A 19,922-nucleotide genomic window follows, 5' to 3' on the forward strand; every position below is an offset into this window, starting at 1 on the left:
TTTCAAGGTAGATAATATCACATTGTAATCATACTGACGTACCGCATATATTGCTGTCATGATCAAGGACATTGCGAGATATACACATGACAAACAATCAAGAAGTCTCATGACATATCTAGTACGATTCTGCCAACATCCCCCGGATCATCTTGAGCAATGAATCATCTTGGCATCGCAAACGCCAGAGACAACTGTCGTCATCGCTTGCTTTCAGGCGAAGTACAGCCACCCGGGAGTCTTGAGCTACTGAAGGCAATACTAGGATCTTCAGTTCGCCTGCGTGTGATTGGTCAGCCCAGTATCGTCGACGTGAGGATAACGGCCACCCACCTTTAAACGGATCTTGATCCTCCGAAATGACCTTAAGACGACGTTGCACCCCCTGCAATCGTCGCACGACGGCATCGATAGACGCCTCGCACCATCCTCGGGCATTGTGATCAGCAAGACGATTCCAAACTGTTTCAAAGTCTGGCTCCGATGCCTCCAACACGGCTGAAATTGGCTGCATAGGCTCAGAGACGAAGGGCGAGTCAAGAGCGATTAGATCGACACGAGTGGCCTGCCAAATTGCTGAGCTCGTTATGGCGAACAAGGCTGATTTTTAAACTTACGGAGTCATCTTCATCCAGTATTTGCACGACGGGTAGACTGTTTGCCGGAGCAGGCGAGCCCTATGCATATTGAGGTTTTCTCTGAGATGTAAGTGGGGGGAAATGGCTTCTTACAGTGGACATTGTCTTGAGGTCTCTACGCGATGCGAGTGCAAGGTCTCCAGGTGTGATAGTCCGGGCGAGCCCATCTTGCGACTCGCCGACGAACTTGGAGCTTCCGTCGTCTGAGGCTCGTGAGCTGCTGCTGCTATAGCGCCGGAGACGCGGAGCTGGCTTTGGAGGCTCGTACGCTTCATAGCGTAGCTTCTGTGTGGGATTAGATGTGCGAGATACCGAACGTTCGGGCGATTGTGCTGTATGCAGAGAGGGTGAACGGTTCGAAGATGACGTGACACTGGGTGCTTGCGCTTCCAAGGCAGCCAAAAAATCTGGGAGCTAACTACAGGTTAGGTCACAAGTATCTGCGACCCTATGCAGCACAGACTTACAGAAGTAGATCTCGCCGATGAAACGATGTCTCGAAGAGCTCTTTTGTGTAGGGACAAATTAATAAACTGATCACAGCGCTATAATTTCCGATTAGCAACAACATACGTGATAAACGGTGACACCTCACCCGTCTGATGTACCTTCCGCTACGTTCAAGCAGCTTGCGTACCGTGTCGATGACCTCGGTTGGCACGTCGTCACATTCGGCTGCAAGACGAATCATGCAGAGTAGGCAGGCATCTTGAATAGATACTGGAGGTCGATTTGAATGTGGCAGTCACGAGAAGGAAGGAATAGTCACACCTGAGTATGATGAGAGTCGTCTGCTAATCCCAACAAGAAGGTTCATGGGTGACGTCGGTGAAAGCGACAAGAACTCAGTGACAAGCGCAACAAGGACAATCATCATCGTGGGGCCTATCTGGCTATCTTGTGCAATAACACTGGCGAATAAGCTGCCGATGCAACCGCTACGGAATGAAATATCCGCTAGATGTTATCTTATTAATCACCCTTTTGGCGACATGTTATACGTCCTACGTACCATCCCTGATATAAACAAGCAGTTCTTCAACAGTATCTTGCAATACGTGCCGCAACTCCATGGCTGTGTCGCCCTCCACAGCTTGTAATATATTCTTCACGTGCTGAACATATAGCTCGCTATCCCCGCTAGATATCACTTCGATGATTTCTAGCAGTCTCTTACACGTCTCGTCTGTGTTGTGCATGTGCGACAGCTGCAGGTCACCCTGGAGTATGCGCGAGTAGTATCCCTCCACAATAGCGGTCTCGATTCGTTGTAGGATGCGTAAGGTCTAACAAAAGGGTAAGTGGTGCGACACCCACTGAACCACTCGAGCTGCTGACCTTCTGGCGAATGCATCTATCGTCAGAATCGAGCAGCTTCATTACGCGCTCCATCTCCCATTCTTCCAGAACTACAGGAACATCCGAGTCAGTGCCTGCCCATAATTGGCTATCGAGGCACTCCAGGCAAGCGACAAATAGATAGATGTCATTTGGCTCATTTGATGTTAGCAAACCACGTATGCCCTCAACGAACTTCCGGCCCCTCGATTCTTGCACAGCGGATAGTAGCTCAGGTGAGGTATTCGCTAGTGCCAAGAAACATTGATAGAGGGCCGCTGTGGAACTGCATAAGCATCGAGCGAAAACATGCGACTGTGACATACCGTACGCGTGGCGGCCTCTCTCGGATGATGAAGTGATGATTCGGGAGATGAGCTTCAAATCGTCCTGCGACAACCTATTGGTGTTGGGCGGTTGAGGAACTGAGCACAGGTATATGAAGTTTGTACACACGAAATAATATGTAAGGCATTGATGATCTTGAGAAGTAATGGATTCTTGGCGGGGTCGGGATGATTACGCCATTCGGATACGAGAAGCCTTGATAGGAGGGCATGGTACTTATCTGCTGATATCAGTCCTGCCTTGTAGGAGTCAGACTTGAGACACAAGACAAAGGAGAGCAACATACCTTGTTCGATTCCGAACAAGCTGTGAGGGCTGCGCTGACGACCACAGGGTCCGAATCAGTCAGTCGTTTTTGCAATTTACTGGTGATTCCTTGAAGAATCCCTGGACTGTAACGGGAAAGCCTCTGGAAAGCTAGCAAGGCGCGTCGCCGCACATGCATCCTGCGTTTGGGGTTTATAGATTTGAGCCGCGGATCAGATTGTGGGTGCTTCAACTACATACTGACGAGTTGTGAGATAATAAGTCGGTCAGGCGAGACTGTATGGCAGGAATCACGTCCTCGGTCGCAGATTGTATGAGGTTATCGAGTGCAAGACAGATGCGCGAAATGTCAATGCTTTCCAGATCCTAGAGGGCATTAATCAAACACTTCCATACAGTGATTCATGTGATGCACCTTGCGCAAGGTGTTCACGAGCATTAGTTGCAGTTCGTGGTCGAGCGGCATAATCTCCTTGCAAAACAGATAGCCTGGGAGATATTCCGGTCATTGGGGGACATGCCGTATGCATAGAACATACATACCTATCCTCTTGTCCTGAACGATCTTGCCACTCTCAGCAAGAGTGATAGCATGATGTAATGCGAAGTCAAGGTCTATGTCTGCCGAATGTACGGTCGTCGTGCAATACAAAAGTATTATCAAGTATTCTTTGCATTGTTTCTGACCTGAGTCAGGATGCGAAGGATAACATAAACACCAGCGACATACCAAAGTCAACGTCGACCGTGCCAGTTGGTCTCGGACGGCGTCGACCTCGTCCAGGAGATATTGGTCCGCTACTTGAGGAGACGGCGCTGTTTCCACTTTCCGGACGAGAGCATAATGAGCCCTACTAATTGCACCTGAGGAAATGAACGGCACGTCCATCAACAACAGCACTTGAAGGGGACGTGGATGTGGAAGGCGGACGAAACGGACAAGCTCATTAGTAAGTGATCGAGAGCGCTTGAGTTGATGAGCTCGACTCAACCATGTCTTCCTCATCTTCATCCTCGTCTGCCGCTGCGACGGCCCATTCATTCAATAAAATTCTCAACCAGTTCAAGCTCTCATCGAAGATACGAACTATACATGATATTGAAGAGTCTGTAAAGAAGCTCCGGCGACTAATCCTCGTCGACGGAATCCCATCTGCGGTGGCATGTTCAGCCCCGAGTCGATCAGGATCTCGCTAACGCGCCCATAGGATACATCCCTGCGCCCTAGGATATGGAAGATCCTACTACGCGTACAGGACGTGTCGGCAGACACATTCCTGGAGTACGTCGCACGAGGACCATGCGAGGTTCGAGAGAAGATCCGGAATGATACTTTCAGGTGTGTGCCGCGCCAAACGTACGTATTTTCCAAGGCACTGAGTTATCCTTAGAACTCTAGCAACAGATCGCGGGTTCAAGGAACGGGTGAGAGAAGACATGCTAGTGCGCCTCCTAGACGCGTTTGTATGGCGGAATTATGGTAAGTCCTTCCCACTGAGTTGTGTGGGTGTTGCGAGATTCATTGCCACCCTTCTAGACAGACAAGACTCAGAGACGCATCAATTCGGCTTCACGTACGTGCAGGGAATGAATGTCCTTGCTGCACCTTTCTTGTATACAATGCCGTCCGAGCTGGAGGCGTTCTTTTGTTTTGCCAAGTTCATTGAGGAGTCATGTCCCCTCTATGTACAACCAACTCTTGAGGGAGTGCATCGCGGCTTGAAGGCATGTTATAATTCTTGCGCTAATACAGTTCTTAGACTCACACTTACGCAGCTGCTTGACCGTTGCCTTAAGATCGTGGATCCGGAGCTATATGCCTATCTGCGTAGCAAAAATTTGTCCGCAGAGATCTATGCGTTCCCATGTAAGCGTCCTCATGTATGCTGTTAAATTTGTAACTTACTATTCTCTACTTCTCTAAGCGATATTGACATTATGCGCATGTACACCCCCACTCGACCAGGTTTTGCAGCTCTGGGACTTCCTCTTGGCGTTTGGGGTGCACCTCAACGTACTTTGTGTCATCGCACAACTCCTCCTTATGCGAGATGAGGTCATGAACTCTTCGAGGTGAGGACGCCGTACATTTCTCCAGCTTGGTCGACTCTGATGTTGCGCGCGTGCAGTCCCATGCGCCTACTTCGCACGTTCCCTCCGCTTGAAGCTCTGCCGGTCATTGGCATTGCTGTTACCCTAGTCCGTGATCTCCCGACAGACCTTTATGACGAGCTTGTACGCCATCCGTACGCCGTGCAAGACCAGTAGGCGGCTTCCTCTTCCAATTTTAAGTTACTGCATGTCTACCGTATGTCTACCCTGCATCCTCGTCGCTATGTTGCCTCGCTGTTTTGCTTTGTGCGTCTCAATTGTATCTATAATGTATGGACCTGCATGTTTTCGACTATCATAAGGAGATGCGATCCGTGGCGGACGGCACTGTCTGTCAGCAATAGCACCAGCTCCATTAGTACCGAGCCAAGTCACCAGAACATCTAAGTAGCATTCTCTTCATTGCTTCTATTAATCACTGGTAACCTATCAATGTACCCAGCTGTGAGATCAAAGAATGTCCATAGCAAGCCGTGGGTTGTGATGCTTCTCAAGGCACTGACTCCCAGACCACGATACAACCTGGTTAGCCCTGTCAATATCGGCTTCGGCGCATTTGGATCTGGGCCTTCAAATCGAGACAGTACGTGAGAACGTAATATCACAAGTTCACTGGGTCAAAGGCAATCTCACCTCGGATCAGTCGGCGCAAGGTCTCCCATGTACCCCGCCGCTGCTCTCCAGCCAACGCGCGCTGCTGAACTTTCGTCTTGACGCTGCATACATCTGTCGTCAGTGATCACAGATTTTGCCAATTCAATTCGTCCACTTACACGTCAAGAGGATATATCAATGCCCATGAGGTGACTCCTGCCAGAGAGCCGCATAGGAATGGAACCGTGGACAATGGAACGGGCATCCAAGCTGGTGTTGGACCTTGCTCCCCAGATTGTAGACGACCCATCAGGTGCCGCAGACCATCGTACTCGAAAAAGTACAAGCCGGTGCCCACCGTATCTCGCACTGAAACATTCGTTTAGAACACACCTGATTCTCAATGCGATATGCCTGCACTCACCGAAATGGAGGCGGAAACCGAGATACAGGCCACCAAGGCCATATGTTCTGAATATCTCACGAACAGCATCCATAGTACCTGGAGCTTTTATTATACGCAAACCCTTGCTTGCAGCGATAGAGTATTCCAGCTGCCGGCGAACCTAGACCACTTCCGAATGAGCATACTGCTTAGCCCGTAACCTCTACAGGCCGACCTTGACAAGTTCGAATGCTATAAGTCATGAGCTGGCGTTACAACTATCAAAACTGTAGGTACACTTACGCGCACTCCCAAATGATATCAATGACCCGGATAGGGCACCTCTGCCCCGTGGAAGGTAAGTTTGAGCAGTGACTAGCATACATGGTAAAAACTCACCCAATGCCACCAGTTGAGGCCACGTTCAGTAGTGTATTATGCGCTAGCAGATGATGATCGCGGAAGTACTCTTTAGTACTCGTATATATCGTGAATGATGCCGCGCCTGGTTTCAACTAAGCTGCAGTTATTGAGGCCAAACACAAGAGGGCAGAATACGCACGGACAAATGAGATTGTCATCAATGGTATCCATAGCCCACGGTAGAACCCAACGATACCCTCCTCTCTATACACCTGCGCGGCTAGGCTGTGGATCGTTATCGGGGTGCGAATGGTCTGCAGTCTGGACTTGATAGAGTCCAGCTATACATGCGGGTCAACTTCTAGGACTTGCGCATGTATGCGGGAGTGGTGGGTACGAACAGGATATCCCGCGAATGTTGAAATGTAGCTTGCTGACACCGCACACACGACGGCCTTGTTTCCTGAAAATAGACATTACTATACGATACCGAGTCATGCTTGTAGTTTGTGGATTACTTCGTAAGGACTCATAAAGGGCGGCAGAGTCAAACAAAAAGCCAGTTGGGCTGCAAGGAATGGCATCGTTATGGACGCGGCGTACTCATTTGCTGGTGTGTTGGCCCACCTTGCTTCACTCATAGGATGCAGTAACCGGGCCCGTTAGAGTCCAGCTTCGTGCGCCAGCACGATGTTTTGAAGTCTCAAGCAACGCTGTTTCAAGTCTGCCAGGACGTCGCAGTCAGGGCTTGGTGGATGTATGATCCGGGGTGAAATTCAATTGGGCCGCGCTGCCAACACCAGCATAATTCACTCTAACAAGCAGTCTCAAACAAGCGCCCAGCTAAGTATATAGCTCCTGTGATTTCCGGGTTTGGGCTGGCAATCGACGGTGCAGGGTCAGGTATAGTCTGAGTACATATATACACAACATGCACAGGCGGCACACTACTGTAATGTAAACATGTGGCCCATACGCCGATCCCGATAGCCATATTAACACCTGCTGCCTGGATTCAAATGGTATGAGCTTGTCCATAGATAGTCCCTCAGGATCACGTAAACGCACACCTACATTGAGGCTGAGAGGACAGGGGATCAAAATCCACCGACTCTCTTCTTGACAGCTTTCTTCTTGATGGGGCCTGGACGTCCGCCATGAGGACCGGGAAGGACCTGCGTGCTGGGCATGGGCAGTTGAGACGGGAAATCTTGACTTGATCCCAATACGTCATCGATAGGCTGGCTGTGCCCATTTAACATGTGCTGCTGATTGGAGACTGCGCACTGTGCTTGCGTGATAACAGCCAGTCCTCTTGGACCCGTGGGCTGACTTGCCATTATGACAGGGGGCATCACCGCCGCGGCAGGTACTACTGCAGGGGGCATTCTGGGCTGCGTTGATGGTTGCGTCGCTGAAGGCATGTCATCCATCGATCGTCTCCTAGGGTGGTGGGCACCGGCTGGCATCAGTTTTGTGACGCCATCTTGGTATGGATCTTCATAATTGTACGCATACGGATCCGCACCGACTCCCCACTCCTGCAATAGTAGATGGACGCCCGGCGGACAGAGGCCGTCTGTGCGTGCTGCGTCTTGTTTCCGAGAGTCCATGTAATAGTCGATAGACCCCTTCGAGATTGGACGCAAAAAGCCAAACTTGACGGGCGGCGGCTCCGAGTCTTTGAGCGACATGGCCTCGGTGGCGCGAGACATTGTCTCTAGAGCGTCGTCCAAACCTGGATCAGCGGCTGCTTGAGGACGCACGGGGGAAAACACGTCCGAGGCTAGAGCGAGATCGAGTACCAGCTGTTCGCGGGCTTCGGACTCCCTCCTATAAGACGGCCCTGGTCTTTCAACGTCAGAATCCAGGTCATAATGGCGGAGATGTTCAATTGTCTCCTCGTGCTCATGACCCAAATCGGGAACTTCGCGGCGTATGAAAGGCGATATATTGATGTGCCATGCAGCTCCGCGCGCGACAGGTTTGACAGGAATGCGATCTTGCACTAATGCACGGAAGCCGCGACGGGAATTGAGCACGTTTTCAGTGAAGACGTCATTCCTAGAGGCATTAGCTGGTTCACCGCCAGAACGGTAAGCAACGTCGTATCTATCCAGCTGGCTTCAGCGAGTTCGAACGGAGAGGATAGGCAGACAAGAATTACGTCGTGACCATGTGCTCAAGGGGAACATCCAGATCTTGCCAAAATGTAGGCATCTTGTCAAGTAAGTCGTAAACTGCATCTCCGTTCTCCTTCGTCTCAGAAGAATCATCGCAGAAAAGCCCTAATGCCCGTCAGTATATCCTCGTTGAGTAAGGGGATGCTCGCACTATCGTATATGGGTCGTACATCTACCTCGCTGTAACCACGCGCTGCCAAAGGACCATTTTCAGCGCTCGAGAGCTTGAAATGATTGACTAATGACTGTGATTCCTCAGGTAATATGTTTGTCGAACGTCGTCCTGTCATCCGGTCTTCGACGCAATCATCATCAAGGGCCAATTGAAGGGCCAGCATGTGAAGGCCTCCGGTCTCGGACAGTTGAAATGCGCTGATATTGGAGCCGATTGCGTCAGTATAATGTTGGAAAAAGACGTGGCCAAGATTGCGGCCATCTGTCGCTTGGAGTGCTGGTAGGGAATACGCAGGTCGAGTTTGCTGTATAAAATTCGAGTCGGTGCGCGAAACGTCGTACAGGGAGATGAGACCATTGTGGAAAGATGTGAGGAATGTTATGGGAGCTGGGATAGTATTAGATGCAACTCTGGAACACAGCAAAGAACGCTTACCATTGTGCAAATATCCTGTATGCGCAGTCAGAGTACGGTCGAGGTCCCTCCCGTGCTTAATACCTAGTAATGGTCTCCGCGTATTGCGTTCATCGATCCATAAGATTTCACTGGTGGTCAGTAGCCGGACCATGTGGTCATCTTCCATGCCTTCGATAGATATGAGTAGCTCCCCTCCTCTCGACGCATCGTAGATGTTACGGCTGGCTTGTGACTGCAGTAAGGTATTGTCAAACTACCTCGCTTGCATTAGCAGTGGATTGTACGTTACCTTGAAGTCAAGCATATCTGCTGATCGAGATGACATAAGCAGACAGTCATCCTCGCTACTCCAATGTGCCAGTCTCCAAACGTTGTCAACAGGCCCATTCAACGGAGTTGGGGGCCGATGCATCAGCTCCCTGCAGTGAGGATTTCACATCATGTCTAATGGAGGATAAGCGCCTATAACCTACAGGAATTTGTCGCCATGAGGAGCACTACACCGGTAGACTGCCCCCACATCGTTGATCATTAGAGAGAGAGTCCTTCGTGTGGCAGGTAGGATCATGTCGACAACTCTTTTGTCCCCTACGTCTGTGCGTACCACTTGGACGAGTTCATCTGTTTTTACTGCGCGCACCGAAGGTGCCGTGACTTTGAGGACTGAAGCTGATGCTAAGGTACGAACACCTAAGAGGGACACTGTTTGAGTCGTGTTAATGTCAATGTCAGCACGCACTAATTCCACGATCATTCAGACATTATGAACACCCACTCTGTGAAGGCGGCGTGGATGCTACCAATTGTCGTATAGGTGTCGGGAAGCTTCGCACTGGCTTAGCCATCGCATTTAAATGCGCATATTCTCGTTGTGAAAAGTTTATATAGCTGATGTCTGCAACATAATTGGCCACCACTTCATCGTGAAGAAAAAATAGCTCACTGACTCAAATCACAGAATGATTCGCCCATAGGGCACGCGAGGTACGCCAAGCTCTCACGCGACTCACGAGACACATGAAGGGCTTCAATATTACTGCCCTGATATGGATCGAACTCATTGAGTTCATGCATATGGCGAGCATCTTCCGCTATTTCTTCCCGTATGATCTCAGCAGGAATGTCGACCTCTGGGTAATGAGTGCGGAGGAAGCGTGCCTAATGTAATCGTGAATATGCATAACTGGATCGACCTTTATACGTACACCTTGCTCCGCCCGTTGCAGTATGGTCTCTCCCACATTACGAGGCAATGATGGGCGAGTGTCCGGAAATATCTGTAGCGGGCTGCCCTGAGGCACAAGTCTACGGGCTGTCAGGCGGTCAGAGGATACAGGCCATTCACAAAGACCAGACTTTCCTTTGCTGCTACCGGCGAGGAATGACCACTCCAAACGGCCGGCTCCCTGCTGCAGAGTAGCGGCGCTCAGCGCTCCGTGCTCAAGGACGGGGTAAGCCCAAGAGAAGGCTTTTCCCTTGCCCTTGCGCTGTGTCTTCTTCGTCTGTGCATCCGCCTGATTCGTCTCACCAACGGGCCAGCGATCCATTCCATTGGACAGAGAGTAGTACTTCAATCACGTCTGAGAGGAGAGCGGTGGCCGGAGTCCTCGACACGGTCGTTCCAAAATTCGGATCGCGTGTGTAGACGCCCACGATCACTTCACTCTGACCGGCAGCATGCTCAGACTCTGGGCCTTGGGGCAGCAGCCACGAATATCGGCATGTAGGACACTGCACTCCTCCGTCGTGAGCAATGCAACGGCTACCACAGAGGCAGCATCAACACCGGCAGCCTCCAAGTGGGAGCCGACTTCAGTGCGGACGGGCCTAATTGCTCGCAAACGCGGCATGACGGTTATGTGGGATGACCACGGAGCAAGGTTCCCAGTTACGGTTCTTCAGGTATGTCCTGCTATTTCACACATTCTGTACTCGCGAACTTGATAACTGGCTCAGTTAGAGAACTGCCAAGTCACTGCGAACATCAAGACCGTCCGGAAGGACTTGTCGGAATATCATGCTGTTCAAGTCGCTGCAACGGACAGACCAGCCAAAACAGCTACCAAACAGATGCTAGGCCACTTCAAAAAGGCCGGTGTGGACCCAAAACGCATTGTGAAGGAGTTTCCGGTCACTCCTGATGCCCACGTACCAATTGGTGTGTACTGGCACTAAATCCGACGACGACTTCGTGCTCACTCGGAAGTCAAGGCACCACCCTTTCTGCAGTTCATTTTGTCCCCGGACAATATGTCGATGTCATTGCGAATTCGTATGTTCTCTGACAATATACTTTGCAGTTATTCTAATGACTCTCCAGTCTAGGGAAGGGATTCCAAGGGACAATGAAGAAGTGGAATTTCAAGGGTCTTCGGGCCAGCCATGGTGTATCCGTCTCCCACCGCTCGGCAGGAGCCATCGGTGCTCACCAAGTACGTGCATTCTACTACCGCGGACGTCCGTACACTTACTACTCAGTCTGCAGGATCCCGGCCGTGTTTGGCCAGGAAAGAAGATGGCTGGTCGCCTGGGTGGTGTGCGGACAACAACCCAGAACCTCGCCGTCATTCGTGTCGACAGTGCTCTCGACCTCATCTTCGTGCGTGGCTGTGTACCCGGTATTGACGACGCACATGTTATGGTACGGGACGCCAAGAAGAAGATGATTAGCGTCGCGCGAGTCAATCATGCTAAGGGTGATTTCGACAAGCTACTGCCGAAGGGCATACTCGGCCTGCCATTCCCTGCTGGAACGAAGGAGATGGCAAAGGAGCTACCATCAGTCATCGAGGCTCCCACTCACCGCAGGAGCCCATTCCTTCCTATATCATGAACATGTCATTTTACTTCCTACTGCATTGATTCCTTTTCACTCTAACTGCGGGGAAATGTGTGCGCGCAAAGAAACCCACAGCCCGTATCTTCAGTCCCACCTATAGACCGCTCATCCCCTTAAGGGATGATGCATAGAAAGTAGTACTGAAAGCTGTCCATGAGTGCTTCCCGCGCTAACGCCCGACACTCACAGTCGCACCGTCTCTCTCCATGGTGCCTTTCATGAGACACTTGGTTTCCAGACTCTCACACAATGTCTGAGGGCCGGCTGCTTGTTCAAATCGCGTCGTACAATACGAACTTGCAGGCTGAACGGGGTCTTCCGCAGGACCTGGTCGACTGGCTTGCTCCGACACTACAAGCCTCCGTGCTCGGAGCGCAAGGCGTCGAGCACCGTGCCCCGGACATAGTCGCGGTCGGTTTCCAGGAACTGCTGCCGTTGCACCTCGGCTGTGAGTACTGGACCTATTTCCACTCGACCTCAGGCTCTGAATTCATGCACACCAGTTGCCGGGTTCTCCAGGTCAGTGATTGAGAGCCGCGACGCGCTCATCCTCTCGCAGATCGAGAAATACGCGCCGAACGGCGAGAAGTACTCGCTTATCGCGAAGGAAGTGAACGTCGGCATAGCGCTGCTCATCTATGGACGCGACGATGGCGTCGCGCGCCGCGTGTGCGACGTCCAAACGCAGTGGACAGGCTGCGGGCCCGCGTACATGGGGAACAAGGGTGCCGTCGGGGTGCGCTTCCGAGTGTCGGGAGAGGACGGCGGTGTGAGCGAGGTTCTTACGTGCGTACTCCGACAGTGAGACCGGTGTAGACGTTCAATGGAGACTGCGTTGTCCCGCGTAGGTTCGTCAATGCGCACCTCACTGCGCATGGGCACAGGCTTGCCCAGCGGATCCACGACTACCACCACATTGTTGGAACGCTGCTCTTCCCCCCTGTCCCTGGCAGCTCCAACCCGAACGACCCGACAACAATATACGCAACTTCGCACTTATTCTTCTTCGGGGATCTTAACTTCCGGTTCGCCATTCCGCCGACACATGCTTTGTCAACACGCTCGCTCCCGGAGCTCGCTCAAATGGCGTTCGACGAGACAGGTCGGAGTACGCTGAAGGAGTGCGATCAGCTCTACCAGGAGCGGGACATCAACGGCCGCATATTCATGGGTCTCCGGGAAGGCGAGTTCTGGAAGTTCCCGTGCAGCTATAAGTATCGCCTCGGAGAGGTCGACCAATTCGAGTGTGTACCGCCTTTGAACTGCTGTCATGACTGTATTCGCTGACATTCGTATGTAGCTTTAAGCGGGCACCCGCATGGACCGATAGGATAATGTACACGTCCTACGCGGACTCACCAGACGCACCCACAGAGTCCTCTATCTCGAACTTGTTGTATACCACTATTCCTTCATATACCACCTCTGACCATGTAAGTACAATTATATACCCAGATATCGCTGGTCTATGCTGACCATAGCACGGTATTGCAGAAACCCATCGTTGCGCTTCTCCTGCTACCTTCAGCTCCCGCCCACTCAACCTCTACATCCCCACCAACCATACAGCTACCTGCCACTTACCATCCACGACCCGACTCTCTCGCCGTCGTGAAGCGGTGGACAGGCCGTATCCTCGGTCGCCTCGTCGGCTACGTTTGGTGCTTGCTGACGCTCATCGGCGCTGGCTCAGCGGGCTTCGGGATCGGCAACTCCATCATCGGCCTCGGTGTCTGGGGCTGGTGGCGGACAAGAGTACCAGGCGCACCGGGAGTATGAACGCGTCGTCTATGTTGAGATAGTGTAAAGCACAAGTAGAGTACAATACTGCCACTAAGTGAAGGCCTGCATAGGAATGTCTAAGGTACATTGTACACGAGTTGTTGTCTTATAACTATGTTGTGGCAAATTTCGGATGCAAGAGAAGGGAGATGCACGAGGCGTGCATGGCACAACAAGAACAGAACGGTACCCACTACAAAGCTTATTCGGCAGCCGTAACCGTCACCTTGACGTCAGGCTTGCGTCCACGGAGTTCGTCCTCGTCTTCCACGACGATCAGCGGCCCCTGCACGTCCACCAGCGTCTCTTCGCGGCGCACAGCAGAAACGTCTACAGTCGCTTCCACGCTCTCCTCGTCACCTTGCGAGGTGGGCAGCAAGCGGATGCAAGAGAGCAGCACGATGGCCAGCGCCAGGTTCCCCGCCGACACGAAGAACACCGCCTTCGGGAACGTCGCCACGGTCCGCAAGTACACCACGCCGTAGATGGACGGGCCGACGACCTGCGAGCTGCAGGCAGACACACAACACACAACACACAGACATAGCGGGCATCAGCCATGCCCGGCGTGTCCAGACAGCGGGCCCACGCACCTGATCGCCTGCAGCACGCCGAACGCGCCGAACAGCTTCCCCAGCTCCTTCCCGCCGTTCTGCGCGTACAGCGTCGACGCGAGGCTCTGCAGCGCCGGCGCCGCGCCCCCGCCGAACGAGCCGAGCACGGAGTAGACGGTGTACAGCGTGCCGTTCGTCGCGGACGCCATGAGGACGTACGCGACCAAGTCGATGGCGAGCGACACGCGCACGACGGTGAGGTCGAACGTGGGCGAGTGGTGGCGGCGCGGAGACACAGGCGGTGCCGAGTGCGGGGCATCTACTTCCGAGGCGGGGCGCGCGGTGGCCGGGGAGGAATCCGCGGTAGGGGAAAGTGGTTCGTCGGGCTCGACCGGCAGGTGAATCGCAGGAGTCTTCGGTTGGCAGAGGTAGATTGCGACTGCGAGAATTGTGAGTGAGTAAAACGCATGCTCTTTTGAGTTCTATACGTACTGGGAAGAACTACAGTGAGGTGAAACGCTCGGGCCGCGCCGATTATGCTCGTCCAATAGCCGATCTGCACAAGACGTCAGTGTGCGGTCCCTCCACTAAGTAGTAGCGAGATGCACATTCTTGGAATCCCAGCCAAACGCCAGAGTAGTGTATTGCATCTTGGATGTCAGGGATCCCTACGTAGCCCGGTCAGCACAGGCACTCGCGTCCAGCATATAATCACTCACCATCAACATCATGATGCATACATACCCCCCGGCGACCAGTACCAGCCCCAATCCTTGTCTCTTGGTCTTCAGCGGATTGGCACCGCTCGTTCCAACGTTGGCGCTCTTGGCCGACGGGAAGAACAGTGTGAGCGGTGAGAGAAACCCGAATGCCCACCGCAGCCACACGCCCGCGCCGCCCTTGGCACGCGCTGCCTGCAGTTGCGAGAGCTCCTCCTCATGCAGCTTCCTCGCCTGTGCCCTCTGCGCGGGCGAAAGCGACTCGGGGATGACGAACCAGATAACAATACTGTACGCGATGTGCACTGCGGCGGCGACGTAGAAGACGGAGAGCACGGTACCGGTCGCGCTGATGAGCAAGCTCGCGGCCGAGGGCCCGATGCTCACGCCTATGAACATCAGCCCAACGAAGAGCGAGAATGCACGCGCGCTGGTGAGCAGGCGGCATGAGTGCGCAGCAGGATTTGTAAATGTGGGAGCGGGACGCATACCGTGTAGCAGAGTCCGTGCAGTCCGCGATGTATGCATGTATAGCTGCTGACACGGTGCTAAAGCCTACGCAAGTACATCAGAACACAATGAACACTAAAGAGTGCATCGTACGCACCGCCGAGTAAACCCTCAACAAGAGGTCCAAGTAGGAGGAAATGATAGCCACCCGGAAGCGCCCTCGAGAATTTCGCTACGAAGATGAAGGTGAAGTCCGTGATGAGGATGCCGAAGGCAGCAAACCCCATCACTTTCATGCGGCCAAACCTATCTGAGAGCTAGTCGCGTTGAAAGATAAGACTCCGTATGAGAGTAGCCTGAAGTGCATATATTTGTGGAACATACCGAACCCCACCATCCCGTAGTCAGGCAGCCCAATACACCCATCGTTGTGATCATAGACAAGGATAGCTTCGCGACAGCCTTCTGGACAACTGGGTCTGCGACGCATAGCTCATAGGTCTTGTCTAAGTAGATCAACTCGTTCAGGAAAGGTCATCGGCAACAATGACTTGTGTTTATTTACCGTCGAGTATGACAGAGGGGCTGAACACAACATCTGGGTTAGGAAGACGATCCTTACCGCGTCCTACGGTATATTCCGGTCTATACGCATCACACACCAGCCTGGTGTATATCTCGATACGAGGGGCCATAGTCGCCGACATGGCAACTGAAGCCAAGGGGATGAGGATGAGGAACCTGCATGCAGTTTTGAAACAGGATCTGCGTATGCACAAGGCAGAGCACGAACCACATCGGAGACGGCCTCTTCCACCACGGCAGACTCTGTCTCCACGTCGCATGGGAGTCCGGGGCCTGGTCGTCCTCCTCGGGTACCTCCTCGACGAGGGTGCTCTCGGACTCGTGCCGGTGCGGATGGACGAACTCCTGGAGGAGCTCTACGGCGTCTTCGCCGATCTGCCCGTCGGGGTTGATCAGCGCCTCAGGGCCCTGGGGAAGATACGGGATGGACGCGCGAGAGGGGTCGCGCGACGTGCGTGGGCGCGAGGGCCGACGCGACTGGGAACGCGAGGCCGTGCCGAGACGGAGCAGGGAGTTATTCCTAGACACGGACATGGCTACAGCACCGCTGGCTGCGCTGGGGAGGGAGGGGGGACGCAGAGGGGGCCGCGGGGGTATAAAGGGGAGGAGGGAGCATATGTAATATGGAGGCAGACACGCGGATAGCGGGTGCCATGAGCAGATAGGCCAGCTTGCCATCTTCCACAAGCCGTGCCCGGGTGCCTTCCGCTCGATCACTCGGCATCTTTCGTCCCTAATCCCCGATCTCACGATCACGCCGATTATCCGACCCCCGCAGATCGTGGTTGCTTCTGCGCTCTTACATGCGCGCATACAGCGAGCGCGAGCGGACGCGCGATTCAATGCCCTCGGCGGAACCGCAAGTTCGTTGCAGAGTTGGCACACAGCACCAACGATGTCATTCTCCACTTGGTCAAATCACGCAGATAGCCAGAAGAGCGCAGCAAGACGCATGTGCCGGCCGAATGGTGCACGGAGACAAACCCGCAGCCGTGAACCCACGCTTATCCTCTCGACCGCGCCTGGCGACAAATTAGCAGTGCTCAAATTCACCAGATGGGATTACAGAGGGGCTCACGACCGCACTAGACAACACTGAGCAACATAGAACACCCGGACCACTGGGTTCATCACGATTCCTAATTCCACTCTCGGTGGCGTGGCGGCGGGAGGGCTAAGGGCGGCTGGAGCGCAAGGTAAGAGCACCCATACAGAGTTCAGCCCACAGGTCCTACTACGGCGCCAATTCAATATCGTCAAGTGCAGTAGGTCTGGCCTCAAGAAGTACAGTATCAACAGGGTCTTCCGCAGTTTCAGAAACACGCGTTGCAGGAGAACCGCACGCGCCACACTCACGCAGCAGGCGGTCCTCGAGTTATCAGTGAAGCTTCAGAGATGCTTGCCGCATGCCCGCAGCAAACAGTTACTAGAATACAATATCACCGCTTGGTCGCTGCCCTACCGCGCTCCTCATCCCTAGCGAGGAGCGGCTCTCGCTCGCCCGTCGCGACTTCATCAGACGGTGCGGCCTCCCGCCCCTCGACATCACAGCCCGGCGCGTGCAACCGGATAGGCGCAAGCAGCATGAAGGAGATGCTCAGCGCCGCCAGGGACACCGCGAAGATCGCCTGCGGCGCCGTCGCGACCGTCTTCATGTACGTCACGCCAAACATGAACGGCCCCAGCACGTTCGAGCTGCCCCGCCAATCCGCGTCAGCCCCGCACGCCACCAGCACGCGCGCCGGCACTCACCTGACCGTCTGCACGACGCCCAGCGCGCCAAACAGCTTGCCCAGCTCGCGCCCGCCGCCCTGCATGTACACTGCGGACGCGACGCTGTTCACCGCGGGCGTGAAGCCGATGCCGAGCGTGCTTAGTATCGCATACGCGGTGAAGAGATACCCGTTGGGCGCGAGTGCCATCAGGGTGTACGCGACAACCTCGATCACGATCGAGAGACGCGCGAGGGTGAGGTCGAACGCCGCAGGGTGATTCGCCTGTGCGCGTGCAGAAGTCGGCTCTTGCGCGTCAGCTGGAAGTTGTACTGCTCGAGGTTTGGACTGGAACAGCTTCGTGATGACTGGCGTTAGAGCCGTCAGAAATCAGTCACATTTGCTACCTGAAGAATAGTCGCGTACCAGGCAAGAGCACGGTCAAGTATATTGCGCGCGTCGTACCAAGGGCGCTAGTATAGTACCCGAGCTTGATGCGTTCATGCGTTAGTCGATTATCGAAGAAACAATTTCAAGGTCAACGCACCTGTTCGGATGTCCAGCCGAACATCAAGGACATGTACTGATACTCATACGTGAGATCTCCCTGCGAGAAGGTATCAAAAGAATGAAAAGACACCCTTTGGCAGACCCATTACCTTCAATGCAATGGTGAACCCGTATCCCATTGCAAGTAGCAGTAGACTCCAATCCCTCCTCCTCGCCCCCGCAATTGACGACTTCCTCGGTAGCAGCAATGCCAGCGGAGTCAAGAAGCCAAACGCCCTCTTCAGCCATTCCCCCGCGCCGCCATTCTCTCTCCCTTCTTTCGCTTGCTCTATGCTGAGCGTGTGCTCACGGCGGAAAACAGCCATCTGCTCGGGCGTGAGAGATTCGGGGACGACGAAGCACAGAAGCAACGCGTAGACGAAGTGTAGCACAGCCGCGATGTAGAACACAGAGACTGGGTTGTGCGTATAGCCGACGAGCACACTGCCGAGCGTGGGCCCGATACTAAACCCGGTGAACAGGAGGCCGAGGTGCAAGGAAAAGAAGCGCGAACTGTAAAGGGAGTGGGCACGGGTTGGTGAGCTATCTTGGTGCAGAACAAGTTAGTGAGTAGAGCGTACCGTGAGGAGGGTTCAGCGCAATCGGCGATGTACGCGTGTACACCGGCTCCAATGGTGCTCATACCTGAACGCACACTGTCAGCGGCCTGCAGAGCGGGAGCGGCGCAAGGTATATACCCCCCAGCAACCCCGACATTATGGCGCCGCAGGTAAGGAGCCAATACCCGCCAGGCAAGAGGCTCGAATATCGGCAAACAAGCAAGAAGTTGATGTCCTCAATGAGCGAACCGATCACTGCACATGTGACCACTCTTGTTCGGCCATATCTGTCAGACAGCTATGGCAGCATGAGACCCAGGCGGCGTCATTATAAGGGGATGCGCATACCGAGCCCCACCACGCCGTAGTCAGACAACTAAGTACGCCCATGGAAATAGTGATGACAAGTGACAGTTTCGCTACTGCTGCCTGTACTGTGGGGTCGGAAGCACAACTCTCCCACCTGTCTTTGAGCAACGCCCATGAGTCGGATGTGAGAATTTAAAGCAATTATACGACACACCGGGAGAAGAGAACGCATGCACGATCTGACCGATGGCAGATGAATCAGGTCTGTGAGTATCACAGGCCAATCGTATGTATATCTCCACTTTGGGGGCTATGACTGCTGCCCTTGCGGTGGAGATAAAAGGGGTTAGAATTAGGAACCTGCGTGCAAGTTAGAGAGTAAACGTATGCTAGATCGCCCGTAGACTTACCACCAAGGCGACGGCCTCTTCCACCAAGGTCTCCGCGTTAGTTCGTCTTGTGCATCTTCCTCGCTCAGCTCTTCCGTACATGCCTCCTCCGCGTCGCTGTGATGTGAACTCAGGAGCTCCGTAGCAATGGGCCCATCGGGATGAGAAAAGGCATCGGCCTCGACCTCCGGGTCTTGTAAGAAGGGACGGGATGCAGCGGAAACGCTGCGTGATCCACGTGCGCGAGACTGCAGGCGCGATCTGGGGGTCGTATCGAGATTCCCGAGAGTCGACGGACCTCTTGAGCTAGACATGTCGTATGCCTCTGGGACTCGAGCAACCCTGCCTTGTTGGTGGGGGGACGACGGCCTTATGAATGCTGGTGTAATACGGAGGATAAGATAGGCCTGCCCCAAGCCTCATGCCTCAGCATGATTAGGGCGACTGTGCCGGCGGACGATCGGTTGACGAATTCCTCTCTAGGATGTGTGTCGCCGGAGTCGAGCTCTTTTATTACACTCTGTCGCACTTCTTCTCAGTCGCCTTTATAAGCCGTAAAGTCGCAGAGAGCTGGGCGCAACAGGTGAATAAAAGGACGCGAAGAGTGGCAGACCTGGCGTGAAACGGACAGGGTGGGTGACCCCGAGGCGGCTT

At 53.7% G+C, this 19,922-nt stretch overlaps 8 protein-coding genes across 8 annotated transcripts; 3 read left to right on the forward strand and 5 right to left on the reverse strand.

Annotated features, from left to right (window-relative positions):
* Positions 1-83: 83 nt before the first annotated feature.
* POSPLADRAFT_1065226 (hypothetical protein) lies at positions 84-3,480 on the reverse strand (the record flags this gene model as incomplete). The annotated part of the gene is made up of 14 exons (XM_024481917.1): positions 84-279; positions 334-565; positions 618-677; positions 732-1,052; positions 1,106-1,183; positions 1,234-1,358; positions 1,410-1,595; positions 1,651-1,924; positions 1,977-2,262; positions 2,433-2,563; positions 2,611-2,770; positions 2,836-2,957; positions 3,007-3,080; positions 3,135-3,480. 14 exons carry the CDS (start codon positions 3,478-3,480, stop codon positions 119-121), a joined length of 2,556 nt encoding a protein of 851 aa, XP_024342196.1. The 3' UTR covers positions 84-118.
* Positions 3,481-3,584: 104 nt separating this feature from the next.
* POSPLADRAFT_1054153 (hypothetical protein) lies at positions 3,585-4,859 on the forward strand (the record flags this gene model as incomplete). The annotated part of the gene is made up of 7 exons (XM_024480490.1): positions 3,585-3,749; positions 3,800-3,930; positions 3,983-4,071; positions 4,129-4,298; positions 4,368-4,458; positions 4,517-4,664; positions 4,721-4,859. 7 exons carry the CDS (start codon positions 3,585-3,587, stop codon positions 4,857-4,859), a joined length of 933 nt encoding a protein of 310 aa, XP_024342197.1.
* A 227-nt stretch (positions 4,860-5,086) lies between these two features.
* POSPLADRAFT_1135276 (hypothetical protein) lies at positions 5,087-6,506 on the reverse strand (the record flags this gene model as incomplete). Its single annotated transcript, XM_024484569.1, has 9 exons — positions 5,087-5,271; positions 5,337-5,419; positions 5,477-5,666; positions 5,722-5,863; positions 5,918-5,934; positions 5,986-6,026; positions 6,082-6,187; positions 6,245-6,386; positions 6,447-6,506. Coding segments are annotated over 9 exons (966 nt in total), but the record flags the coding sequence as incomplete, so codon positions are not given.
* A 636-nt stretch (positions 6,507-7,142) lies between these two features.
* POSPLADRAFT_1134373 (hypothetical protein) lies at positions 7,143-9,010 on the reverse strand (the record flags this gene model as incomplete). Its single annotated transcript, XM_024484467.1, has 5 exons — positions 7,143-7,286; positions 7,392-8,157; positions 8,213-8,333; positions 8,380-8,790; positions 8,839-9,010. Coding segments are annotated over 5 exons (1,614 nt in total), but the record flags the coding sequence as incomplete, so codon positions are not given.
* A 1,490-nt stretch (positions 9,011-10,500) lies between these two features.
* Positions 10,501-11,684, forward strand: POSPLADRAFT_1167660 (hypothetical protein). The gene is made up of 5 exons (XM_024487975.1): positions 10,501-10,722; positions 10,777-10,978; positions 11,032-11,092; positions 11,141-11,252; positions 11,306-11,684. The coding sequence occupies exons 1-5, from the start codon at positions 10,669-10,671 to the stop codon at positions 11,651-11,653; spliced, it is 777 nt and encodes a 258-aa protein (XP_024342200.1). The 5' UTR covers positions 10,501-10,668; the 3' UTR covers positions 11,654-11,684.
* Positions 11,685-11,908: 224 nt separating this feature from the next.
* On the forward strand, positions 11,909-13,438 carry POSPLADRAFT_1044783 (hypothetical protein; the record flags this gene model as incomplete). Its single annotated transcript, XM_024478604.1, has 5 exons — positions 11,909-12,107; positions 12,163-12,445; positions 12,508-12,903; positions 12,960-13,092; positions 13,154-13,438. The coding sequence occupies 5 exons, from the start codon at positions 11,909-11,911 to the stop codon at positions 13,436-13,438; spliced, it is 1,296 nt and encodes a 431-aa protein (XP_024342201.1).
* POSPLADRAFT_1179115 (hypothetical protein) lies at positions 13,430-16,283 on the reverse strand (the record flags this gene model as incomplete). The annotated part of the gene is made up of 10 exons (XM_024488642.1): positions 13,430-13,950; positions 14,035-14,434; positions 14,488-14,551; positions 14,604-14,663; positions 14,715-15,144; positions 15,206-15,269; positions 15,322-15,481; positions 15,549-15,670; positions 15,730-15,905; positions 15,958-16,283. 10 exons carry the CDS (start codon positions 16,281-16,283, stop codon positions 13,644-13,646), a joined length of 2,109 nt encoding a protein of 702 aa, XP_024342202.1. The 3' UTR covers positions 13,430-13,643.
* Positions 16,284-17,124: 841 nt separating this feature from the next.
* Positions 17,125-19,862, reverse strand: POSPLADRAFT_1073495 (hypothetical protein). Its single transcript, XM_024482612.1, has 10 exons — positions 19,290-19,862; positions 19,094-19,239; positions 18,919-19,037; positions 18,709-18,868; positions 18,592-18,655; positions 18,121-18,523; positions 18,009-18,068; positions 17,888-17,951; positions 17,502-17,829; positions 17,125-17,444 (listed from the first exon to the last, which is right to left on the reverse strand). The coding sequence occupies exons 1-10, from the start codon at positions 19,580-19,582 to the stop codon at positions 17,189-17,191; spliced, it is 1,893 nt and encodes a 630-aa protein (XP_024342203.1). The 5' UTR covers positions 19,583-19,862; the 3' UTR covers positions 17,125-17,188.
* Between the last annotated feature and the right edge of the window lie 60 nt (positions 19,863-19,922).

Source organism: Postia placenta, assembly GCF_002117355.1.
Source record: "Postia placenta MAD-698-R-SB12 unplaced genomic scaffold POSPLAscaffold_3, whole genome shotgun sequence".
Classification (NCBI taxonomy): domain Eukaryota; kingdom Fungi; phylum Basidiomycota; class Agaricomycetes; order Polyporales; family Adustoporiaceae; genus Rhodonia; species Rhodonia placenta.

Bases quoted from the DNA above. Each gene is read 5' to 3' on its own strand.
- POSPLADRAFT_1167660 (XM_024487975.1), top strand. From the start codon at position 10,669: ATGACGGTTATGTGGGATGACCACGGAGCAAGGTTCCCAGTTACGGTT. The intron at 10,979-11,031 runs GTGTGTACTGGC...TCGGAAGTCAAG, and splicing joins TGATGCCCACGTACCAATTG to GCACCACCCTTTCTGCAGTT. The intron at 11,093-11,140 runs GTATGTTCTCTG...ATGACTCTCCAG, and splicing joins GTCGATGTCATTGCGAATTC to TCTAGGGAAGGGATTCCAAG.
- POSPLADRAFT_1073495 (XM_024482612.1), bottom strand. From the start codon at position 19,582: ATGTCTAGCTCAAGAGGTCCGTCGACTCTCGGGAATCTCGATACGACC. The intron at 18,069-18,120 runs GTAATGGGTCTG...ACCTTCTCGCAG, and splicing joins GGTTCACCATTGCATTGAAG to GGAGATCTCACGTATGAGTA. The intron at 17,445-17,501 runs GTGAGTGCCGGC...TTGGCGGGGCAG, and splicing joins GGCGTCGTGCAGACGGTCAG to CTCGAACGTGCTGGGGCCGT.